The sequence below is a fragment of the Vigna unguiculata genome, chromosome 3 (assembly GCF_004118075.2).
Source record: "Vigna unguiculata cultivar IT97K-499-35 chromosome 3, ASM411807v1, whole genome shotgun sequence".
Taxonomy (NCBI): Eukaryota; Viridiplantae; Streptophyta; class Magnoliopsida; order Fabales; family Fabaceae; genus Vigna; species Vigna unguiculata.
The window spans coordinates 59,188,785-59,200,191 of NC_040281.1; the positions used below are offsets into that span (position 1 = coordinate 59,188,785).

General features: G+C 33.7%; 2 protein-coding genes across 4 annotated transcripts; one reads left to right on the plus strand and one right to left on the minus strand.

Annotated features, from left to right (window-relative positions):
* Positions 1 to 336: 336 nt before the first annotated feature.
* On the plus strand, positions 337 to 3,885 carry LOC114175188 (mitochondrial outer membrane import complex protein METAXIN-like). Its single transcript, XM_028059952.1, has 6 exons — positions 337 to 593; positions 705 to 1,042; positions 1,421 to 1,497; positions 1,651 to 1,711; positions 2,620 to 2,776; positions 3,386 to 3,885. The coding sequence occupies exons 1-6, from the start codon at positions 449 to 451 to the stop codon at positions 3,565 to 3,567; spliced, it is 960 nt and encodes a 319-aa protein (XP_027915753.1). The 5' UTR covers positions 337 to 448; the 3' UTR covers positions 3,568 to 3,885.
* Positions 3,886 to 5,260: 1,375 nt separating this feature from the next.
* Positions 5,261 to 10,065, minus strand: LOC114176765 (nitrate regulatory gene2 protein-like). 3 transcript variants are annotated; one of them, XM_028061916.1, is made up of 6 exons: positions 9,968 to 10,065; positions 9,829 to 9,870; positions 8,115 to 9,214; positions 7,534 to 7,745; positions 6,675 to 6,898; positions 5,261 to 6,250 (listed from the first exon to the last, which is right to left on the minus strand). In XM_028061916.1, exons 3-6 carry the CDS (start codon positions 9,199 to 9,201, stop codon positions 5,554 to 5,556), a joined length of 2,220 nt encoding a protein of 739 aa, XP_027917717.1. In that variant the 5' UTR covers positions 9,202 to 9,214; positions 9,829 to 9,870; positions 9,968 to 10,065; the 3' UTR covers positions 5,261 to 5,553. The 3 variants fall into 3 exon arrangements, with proteins under 3 accessions (XP_027917717.1, XP_027917714.1, XP_027917715.1); XM_028061913.1 differs by having other exon boundaries at positions 8,115 to 9,219; XM_028061914.1 differs by lacking the exon at positions 9,829 to 9,870 and having other exon boundaries at positions 8,115 to 9,219; positions 9,968 to 10,060.
* Positions 10,066 to 11,407: the final 1,342 nt, after the last annotated feature.

Genomic DNA, 11,407 nt, shown 5'->3' on the forward strand with positions numbered 1-11,407 from the left:
TTTTAGTAGATATTTGGAAAAAAAATGTATTCACTCAAAGTGTGTAAGAAAAATACATTATCATTTAATTATAACTTGACATGAATGTTAGAAAAAAAATGCATTACCAATACAGTATCATCTAATTACACATTGAATTGAATGACGATTTTTTTTAATTTTAAATATTTTATAAGTGATTGCTATTATTTTTTTAAGCGGACTAATATTACTTTTTATGTGAACCATACATAAAAAAAACTCTTATTATCTTTAAATTTAACTTTAAGTAAAGTCTCTTATTTTTACAACTTTTCAAAAACAAAATCAAATTCCATTTTTAAAAACAGGCCCCATCTTTGCCCAAACAGGCCCATGTAAAAGAAAATGAAAAGAAAGCAAGAAATCAGACACAAAAACAGGGACATGAACCCTAAGCTAAACCCGGAGGAATCTTTGATTTTGATGTATGGCGGAAATTAACACCCTGGTGGTGCGTAAGCCATGTTTTGGTCTCCCAACTGGTTGCCCTGAATGTCTCTCTGCATACATCTATCTCAAATTCGCTCAAATTCCCTTCGACTTGGATTTCCACCTCAATAACCCTCATAGCGGTAAACCCCCTTTTTAATTTCTTTCAGGCTTATGGGTTCACATTTCCATCTCATAAATTTTTTATTTTTTACTTTGTTTGCCTATGGGTATGCATTTTTTGTTTTGTTTAGATCAAATTCCTTACTTTGAGTTTGGTGACTGCGTGGCTTATAACAACGAGAAAGAGGGTATCATTGAGTGCTTGAAGAAAGATGTTGGTGTTGCTGATTTGGACAGTGGGTTTTCTACGGTCCCTGAGTGGATTTCAACGAAAGCAATTCTCACGACTTGGCTTGCTGATGCACTTGCCTATGAGCTCTGGTTAGGGGGTGAAGGTTCATCTGCTTACACCATCTATTACTCTGATCTTCCGTGGCCATTGGGGAAGATTCTCTATTGGAAGAAAGCTCATTGGGTAAAGCTGAAACATGGGATTACTATTGAGAACGCTGAAGTAAAGAAAGAAGAGGTCAGTTTATATGTTCGTTGATTTCATATTTTGGGAAACATGTGTTTGAGGTCTCTATACTTCCGACCAAACATGATCAAGGTTCCTATTGTTTCATATCAATGAATTTGGTCCTTAAACTTTAAAAAATGTTGATTTGGTCTCTCCTCGACAAGAATACATTTTAAATGTAAGAGGGACTAAATCCATATGTATTTTTTTTTTTTTTTAAGTTTGAGGAAGTAATTCATCAATATGACAGTATAAGGATCTTGATCATGTCTGACCCAATGTATAGGGTTTCCCATCGTTTGTGTGTGTGTTAGTAAGCAGTTTTATTGTTTTTGCGTGATTTTCTCTTTAATTTGGCATCTATGCTTAGTTATTAGTGATGGACAGATTTACGAGAGAGCAAACTCCGCATATGATGCCTTGTCAACTTACTTAGGCGAACAGAATTACTTACTTGAAAACAGGTGATTTCCTCTGGTTGAGTTGTACACGAAGTTGTAAGCATGTCTTTTGTTAGAGCATTTTCGAAAAAACTTTGGTTTGTTTTTCAATTTTAGAGAATTTATTAACTTCCACCCCCAGGTGACGTATTCATATGCTTTATTTGCTTTATCCAGGCCATCAAGCTTGGATGCTATTTTTCTTGCACATGGACTAGCTGTTCTTCAAACTTTACCTGTAAGTATTAATATTAATTAACAGTGTTTCTATTGTTTGTTTTGAGATGGTTATGGATACTCTATTGGCTGCTTTGTTTATACTGCCCAATTAAATTGGACAAGGATTGTTATGGAGGTTACATTTTACACTTTAAAAGTATCATAAATGTGGTTAGATTTTCAATATGAGAATAAATGTTTTTGGCATTCTATAGAAGCAATACATTAGTCTGATAGTTAGGTGAAAGAGGGATGTGCAAGTATGAAGTGTTTACAAATGTTTATACGCACTTGGCAGAGTGAATGACAACAATTGACTAAGATTGTTCTCAAGGAATTGTAGTCGATATTTAAAAGATTTTATCCTAAAAGTAAGAGTATTAAATCTGGCTAAAATCGGTTCCAGATTTGGAAATAAACAGCCAACCTTAATTTCGCCATTCCTGTTACTAGTAAGAGATGTTTTATGCTGTGATGTGGTGTATTTGGGGCTTTATGATCATAAATACTTCTCTTCATCTTTTTTGCGTAAGAAGCATGGGAGCTTGTATAACAATAGACCTAGAAATAATATAATATTTGCAATGAAGTGCACTATGTGGAACTTTTACTTGTTATAGTGAGATGGCTGAGCAAATGAGAGATTGCTGATTTGGGATTCCTGGTTTTCTTATGGAGAAACATGTTTTATAATCGTCATCCGATATTGGGCAATAAACTAACTTTGACACAAAAGCCTTTTGAGCTTATGTACTAAGTTTCCTTACATTCTTATACTTATGAGATTCCTGGTCTTTCTTAAGGAAGATCAGAGATATGTTATTATTTTTTATTTTTTCCTTTTCGTCTGGTTGCTTATTAGAAATCACTCAGACAGTTGTTTTGAGAAAACTTTAAGCCCCGCATCCTTCATTGTTGTACCATCAGGAATCTTCAGTGCTACGAATCAAGTTTTCAGAGCATGCTAATTTGGTTAGGTATGTGCAACAATGTAAAACAGAGCTTCTAGAAGCTGCTCCATCTCCTTCCTCTGTTCCACAATTTCATACTGGTTCATCATCATCTGCTTCCAGAAGTCAATCAGGTATGATATTTTCTGGAGAGGCGTATGTGGTGTTCCTCCTAAATGAAGTTGTGTTAACTGAATCCATGTTTTATATCTACTGTTTTTGTTACATAACTTCAATTCAAATTTTATTTTTAGGTAATGGTTTCATGTTAATGATAAAATAAATTCCACCCTTGGATCAATAGTAAGTTAATTATTCTCATTTTATAATATATAAATTAACTCAAACATCTATTACATCCTTGAATGAAGAAATAATTGTATAATTTTTAAATTATATTTCAAACATGTGTTAATCACTACTCGCAGAACATTGCATATGATATGCCTAGATTAGTGTTTAGCTCGCTGTCTAGCAAATAACAATTGAGGTTGACTTGACAGATGTTTCCTTAGATTAGATTTGCGACCATGTTACTCCATCTTGTGCTTTTGTGTGATAAAACAAAAAGTTTAAATATATTTAGTCTATGTAAAATTAACGAGTTTTAAGTTTAATTTTTATAAAGTTGTGTTATCATCATACAGTAAATTAATAATTATGTGAAAATTTCTATTTGCTATTTTAAACTCTCATGTCCTGTGACTCTTCACGAAGTTTGATTTTGTCATTTTTTTAATTAGGTTCGAAGCCTAAGAATAAAGCCAAAAGGGAGAAAACACAGGAGGAGAAAACCTTCAAAAGGAAGGGCAAATATTTTGTGGTAGCACAGTTGGTTGCAGTTGTTGTGTTCCTCACACTTATGACTACGTTTGATGATGGTGAACTGGAGTTAGATGATGGTGGTCTTGATTACGATGAATGAAATTGCATTGGTTCGTAGATCTTTCTCCAATCACAAAGACAAGGCTCCCACCAACCTTAATAAAACAAGTATCTCCTACTTTGTTAAGATGCAAAATTGGAAAATTACCATTCATTTTAATTTTCTAGTTATGAGGCCCATTGTTGTATACACGAGTGTTAAACTGATTGATAATGGGAAATTACCATTGTCTATTGAGTTGTCGGAAATTAATGATGACTAGGGGTGGATAAGCCTACGGCTCTTTTATTAGGCTAGATTTGTGAAATCCGCTTGTTAAATTGAGTTGATAAATTTAGTATTAAAAATACTTTCGTAGATTTGTATTTTGTTTTCTAAAGGTCCAAAAGGGACAGATTGGTTCGTGGGTCTAAATAGAAATTTGAAAAAGAAAAAAGTGTAAAATTTACCCATTTCAAATAAATTTATTTATTTATTTTCTTAAATTTTTTTTAGATAAAATTGATTAAATTAAAATCTATTATCAATAATAATAATCTGCTAAAAGCTCCCTTTTCATTCTAACCTGTAATATTATGGCATCTCAATCCAACCTGACCCTTTTTTAAAGGCCAATAATGAATTTATCCGGTTTATCACCCCTACTCTCCGTTCAATTCAAAGAACTTGTTATTCAAAAGTTTAGCTCAGATGTTATTATAACAAATGAATAAAAAATTTCAAAGAATGAACAACAATCTACTACTGATTAAACCTATGATGTTATCTTCTCCTCTCAGTAATGTCAAGCTCTACCAGCATTAATCCAACAACCACCAATGACAATCACTTTCATACTTGAAAGATTTTCACACACTTTCACATCCATCCACTTCAACCAATCTTCATCCGAGTATTCACTATTGTATTCAACATTATCTTTGCTATGATCTTTTCTCACCTTCATTTCATCATTTTATCTTTTCTATATCTACCATTTCTAAGCTCATTTCTTATCTTAAGGCTACAAAGAGTGATTGTTGACTTAAAGCCATGACAGATAAGATAGATGCTCTTCAAGCAGATCATACATGGACAGTCACCACTCCTCCACACAAAACTTCTATTAGTTGTCGTTAGATTTACAAAGTTAAATATAATGCCAATGAAATTATCGAACAATTGCAGATAATGCAGAGAACCATCAAAGACCATAAAAGAAACAAGGGATTTCACTCCCTATGAAATTGCTTTCTTTTAGCGTTATGTGGAAAAAAGGAGACCTCTGTCTCTCCATGCACGAAGGATATTATACTTCTAAACAAAACTGCAATAGGGTGAGCAATTGAAACACCTTTTAAGATGGAGTAAAGACAGAAGAGTCAGATTCACAAATCAATTGTCAAAAACCTCTAAACCATGCAATATCAAGTTCATGATAAATTGCTTTGATGTCTGCATGTGGGTTAGTAGTAATACTTCAAGGACAAACATATTCAACAACCCAAAGGGAATTCAAATCCCCTAATAACAACACCAAATCCAGACATTCCTGGATTACCAATTGAGTTCCATCTGAATTGAGTTTAAGAACACCATTCAGTGGATACTAACTTAGGTAGGATTCGAACTTATTGTTCAGGTTCCCTTTTATAATACTTTAAAATACAACTTCGCTAAAGAGAAACTAAATTTACAGTGTGAAAGTAGTTTAGAAAACTGTTTTTAAAAACAAAAAGTAGGAAAAACGGACTAAACTAATAACTTTCCTCTCTTGTTTGAGTATTTAAGATCCCCAAATTAGAGAGCTTCAAAATGTTCTTAAACTTACAAAGAGGGTCGGTCTTGAGCATTACATTGAAAATTTCTCATTCCCCTCCCCAAACTATAAAAATTCTCTAACAATGGTGAGAGATTGGCATAAAATCTTTCCCTCCCCTTCATTTTCCTTTCATCTATATTTATCCTTAAACAAAGTACTTCCACTGAAACCCTCTGCTAAACTATTTAAATGAACCAAAAAATGTAACCCATCTCTATCTATATCTATGTATCAGTTCCACAAGAAATCTGCTGCAAGTTCACATTCTCCCATTTCTTAACAATTTCATTGTATCCCTCAGCATAATCAACAGCAAACTCTGCCATTGAGCTCATAGCAGTTGACATACCAGCACAGAGCACCTCCATAGCAACTTCAGCCAATTTCTCAGTGCTCATCACTTCTTCAACATGACCAACTTCCACCATTTTCATATTCTCATCATGTTCTTTTGATCCAACTTGATTTCTTCGAGTTTCTTCTCTTGACTGTTGTACATAGAAGGACCCTACGCCTGCTGCAAAAGAGTCTATGCCATCAAGTACTGCAGTTTCTTGAAGGACATCTAGACGCCTTGACCACTGAACACAAAGTCCAAATAATGGATGTGTGCCACTAGACCTACGAGGAGAGCATGCTAGCTTTGACGGATCATGCTCACATCTCACACACCTTAGAAGCCAACCAGTTAGACCATGGATATAGGATCTTTGAGAACTAATCCACGATGCAAAGGTGTTTCGCCAATGTCTCAGTTCAGTTTCAAGACTGGAGACCGAACGAGCAAGCCTTTGTGGATCAGTTAGTGATGTGGCACACTGTTTTCTCGCATCAGTGTCAACAAGAAGAATCTTGGCTTCATCTAAGGTTCTCTGCTGTGCCTGATGACATTCTGCCATCACTTTCCACATCTTGGCAAGCCTGTTAGTTTGTACATTAAATCAGCATACAAGATACTTTATTTGTAATGACATGCATTTGATACGTTGCACAAAAAGCGTTCTTGCATGCATAGCCATACTCGTTCTCCAGACAAGAAGCCCGTGATCGAAGTTTTTGCATAAAAAATGGATATATGACCTTATGCCCTACTACTGCATAGACAAAGTTAAGTACATGCTCTGTAAACTTGATAGCTCTATTATACAGAGTAAAATTAATTATAAGTAGATCATTTTTAACATTAACTAACTGTACTATTACCAGACAAAGACTAGCATTATTAGCATACAGAAGGGACATACAGAACAAATTGGAATATTCACAGTTAAAATCCTTTGAATTGTGGCAGAAGTTTGAGTTTTAAAGTTCATCTAGAATATGGAATAATGACTTTCATACGTACCCTTGCACCAGTTCAAAAAGCTGGGGATGCAACTCCTCATCCCTTAGAGTTTCAATTCTCCTGGAAATAGATTCAACTGAGTGTATTGAAACTGTTATCTGGGTATGTAGATCTCTAATGGCTGCTCTTGTTTTATCAAGGGAAGAGGGTTCCTCTCCATTTACATCATGATTCCTGAGTTGCTGACATTTCTTGTCATACGCGATTCGAACACGTTCTCCAGACTGTTGAAGAAGAAAGTGAGCATACCATTAAGTTTCCCATTATAAAATTGTATACAATCATAAGCAACACGACCTGTAATAATAATTATCTAAAAAATTCAACTAAATGAGAGATTGAAAAAAAATTACAGAATTAAATTAAAGGGTAAGTTGGCCTCCAGTGTGATTTCTTTTCAATACCCATTAAACATCTATAGGAAAATGTATACTTGTCAATTAGAGGCATTACGATTTTTCATATTACCTAGAGCTAAACCTCTTGGATGATTAAATAAGTACTTTGAAATCTTATTTAAATGTAATTTGAATTTAGTACTAACCATCACAAATGTAATGTTTATAGATAGATTGACAAACTCATGAGTGAATACTAATTTTTTCATCCATAAACGATTGTCTACATAGCAGCTTATTGATAATTGAACAATAGCCAGTAAAAGGTTTAGAAAATTTGTATTGACGACCAGATGGATATTAGTTTCAACAGGCTATATTTCAAGCAGCAATTATCTGTACCAAAGCATGTCATCTGAGAATTTTATTGAAATAATTTTACAATGAATATGGGTCTAATAATAGTTCAAGAATAGATGTCAAGTAATATATGCAACTAAAGGAAGAATTCAGTAATATACTCTGACTTCCTCGTAGAGTTTCTTCTCCCATGCATATAACCTGTCTAACGTTGATTGATGACTAACAGAAAACAAACAATCTTCCTCGGATGAATCATCGGTGCCTTCGAAATCCTCATCCGTAGTGTCTGAAGAATTCACTAAAATTCTTGATGAGGATGATCGTAAGGAAGCTGAGCGGAACAGCGCTATTGGGTTCAACAATTTTGATGCTGCAAAAGGAAAATAAGTCAAATTTATATTCTTGAAAATTTCCCGAATAGGTATGAGCGAAAGAAAAATGAGGCACAAAAATCAAATGTAAACTTGGGAACAAGATTTTTTCTATGTAAGACAAATACATTTTATATTATGGTAGATTGACTTTTGAAATGGGAAATGAAAATAAAATTGCAATCTTGAGAAATCAAACGTTATTAATACTTCTCAAACATTGCCAAATATTTGGTTCCTACAACATAACAGAGCAAATACGAAAGTTATTCCTGAAACTTGAGGCTCGAGTTACAAATCAGAACACTGAAATGGAGCATGCAATAACAAACAACAACACTTGAAACAAAGTCAAAATGTAAATTAACCTGACAGTTCATTTGATGCTGATAAATTCTGAGCTTTCTTGGCCTCTAACAATGCGGAGACATCATTAGCCGCATCGCAGATTACTGTGAATTGAGCTTCAAGATCCCTGATCACTTCAGCCATGCTTGTTGGTCTTCGGTTAACATAAACAGTAAAACCAGGTGTGTCTTCCTTTGCTTCTTGATTACCAGTTGCCATTTCCTGACCAGCAGTTTGAGCTTTAGATACTTGAAAACATTCACCGCCATTGGCTTGTTCTGTGACTTCATTCACAGTTCCAGTTTCAGCAACCTTTCCCTCCACTTCCTCCTTGGGTTCATCAACATCTTCAACCGTGACTTCTTCTTTGGACGAGTTCACATCAATTTTGGCACTTACTTCTGCTACATTTCCCTTTTCAACAAAATCCTCTTGTTCAGTTCCATCTTCTTCCAGGTCTGGTATTCCTTCTTCTTCTCGGACCTGCCTCATCCCAGTCTGGTCAAAACTACTTTGGTTGGGGTAACCATAATAGTCCAATGATGAAAAAGGGTTCCAAAATGATTCCCATAGGGAAGATTGAGGTGAAGCAGGAGGGATATTAGGCCTATTATTGGGAGAATAAGCAAAAATTGAGGAATTCATAGGTGAGGATTGCATAGGAAAGAAACCATCATTGCCAAACTGGTGCATGGGATAATATGTTTCGACCCGAACCACTTCCGGCATTTGAGGCCTTTCCTCAACTGAAATTGCTGGAGTACCACCCGGCCTTAAGTAATTCACCTTCAAAGTTGTTTTGGGATCAAACTCATTTTTTGTTGGGCTGAAGGATTTTGATGATATGGGAATGAAGCCAAGAGGACTGGTTTTCTTCACAGGTGTGGAAGGTGGGCTTATGAATGAATCTAATGGCAAATGGTGCGACTCATCGCTTTCGAAGTAATCTAACAGTGCTGCTGAAACCCTTTTCAGACACTGAATGTATGCTACATGCTCAGTAGCAAATTGAGCTCTTTGCTCAACAGCCTGTTTGATGAAATGTTTTCTGTCTTTGCAAAGCTTCACTGCCTCTTCATCATCCAACCTTGATTGAGAACATCCCATCTCTTCTCTATGCCTTTCCTATGAATATATCAGGATTGCATTAAAATGAATATAAATATCAAAGGACGGAGTTTTATCTTATCGAATCTGTCCACAGAAACAGGAAAATTAATTCAACATATACATCGAATGCCATAAAAATTGAATTGGAGTGAAAAAAAATAATAAGAAAGTAAATTAAACATTATTATAACCAAAAGAAATGTATCAGGGTAAATAAAGATAGATGCTTTTCTTTGCTATCAAGACTAAGTAGGGCAATGCAATGTAAATATAGATTTAACCCATAGAAACAAGTAATGGAGATTCCTCTATGCTTTCCGTAGGATACAATGCGGAGACATTAAGAAAGCATAGAACTTTTGATTTGGGAATCTTTGTTTTGGGCAAAGGTGAGATATAAGCACCCTAAATTTCCAACAGAAACACGTCTTGAAGTGAAAATAATAAAGGGTGGACATTAAAACAATCCTCAATAATCTGAAGAGGAAGAAAAACCGTATTCAGATCACGAACTGGGGGCAAATAACGGTGTTAAAGATTTACATAAATACGATTACGGAAATTGCAGAAACGGTATGAAGAACATCTGCAGAGAGAAAAGATGACAGAAGAGATGAAAGGTACCAATTTCAGCAACAGCTGAATGCAGCTTCACTCACTCTCTTGCTGTGAAGAGTTGACAAATGCAGAATGAGAAAATGCTAAGCACGGTTTGATTAAGCGTAGAGATGAACAGTGTGAAGCATTGAATGGAAGAGCATACCTCCGAATGGGGGCGTTGATCTCAGAGAGAGACGTTGAGAAAAACAACGGTCAAAACATGGAGAACTAGAATGAGAGAGAAACAGTGTTGTGTGGGGAACACAAAAAGATACAGTTTTAAAGAGCAATAACTGAAAAGAATGTGACAACTAAGTGCACTGCCCTTCGTATTGCATTTAATTTCTTCACTGCCACAAATGGAAAATGTTAATAGAAATGGAAAAAAAAAAACTATACTTTGGTTAACTTTTGAATTGAATTTTCAGTTATTCTAAATCAAAGTCAAATATACTATAGTTGTAAATTTCAAAATATTTTAAAATTATAATTAATGTTCGGTTTATAGTGACATTTAGTTTTTAAGATTTAATTTTTAGTTTTGATTACGTCTAACTTAAATATAATTTTTAAAATTTTAGTTTTAAAATAAATTAGTAGAGCTCAACACAATGACCTAGTGAACCTGACCAAATTAAAATAATAATAATAATAATAATTTCAAACAATGAAAGAGGTCATGTCTAAAAAGAAATTATGTCAATGTGGTTTAACTAGTTGAATTATAATTATGCTGATTTGATGAGTCAAATTTTAGAATAAATAAATAAATAATGAATGACAATTTATAATTAAATTTGCAAAAAATATATTTTCATAAAATAAATAAGAAATGACAAATAATAAGAATAACTTGATTTTTGTATAAATAAATCTCTTGATATTTTTATAAATAAAGTAAAATAAAATTCATATAAAGATAGTCCAAATAAAACATTTATAATTGACTGTGATTGAAAGTAAAATAAAAATCCTATTCTATATTGTATGAGCCAAACATAATAATAACGTATATATTATGTTTGACACTAAAATAACACTTTAAAACAATTGTTCAAAACAAAATTAAAATAAATAATTTCTTAACTACAATATCACGTTTGATTAAAGTATATTATAAAGTGAAATATAGATAAACACAGCATAAAATATATCTGCATCATCGTCTCGTAGTTTCTTATGATATTGTATCCATAACCAATATAGTAATAATGATATTCGTAAATATTGTTCTTTTAAAGGAAAATTTATCGTATATGTTGGTATTAGTAAATTGATCACCAGAAACAGTACTTGTTATAATTTAGACTGTTGCGTACATTATTATTTTTGTTGATCTCTGATGAATAGGTAAGCGCAACAACAGAAGGAACGACAAAGATTCTATGTAAAGTTACGTCACACATGCTTCAATCACATGACTGCAATCCTTATCTTATTATTTATTTTCTCTTCTTTTTGTAACTCCTAACAGCAATCCTTGTCACACTTTTTCAGATGCAGTTTTACCGGTCATAAACGTCATTCTTATTATTATAACCAGCATTAACATGCGCATGTGTATATTTTTTAAATTTGTATAATATTATATTAATAGGTAATA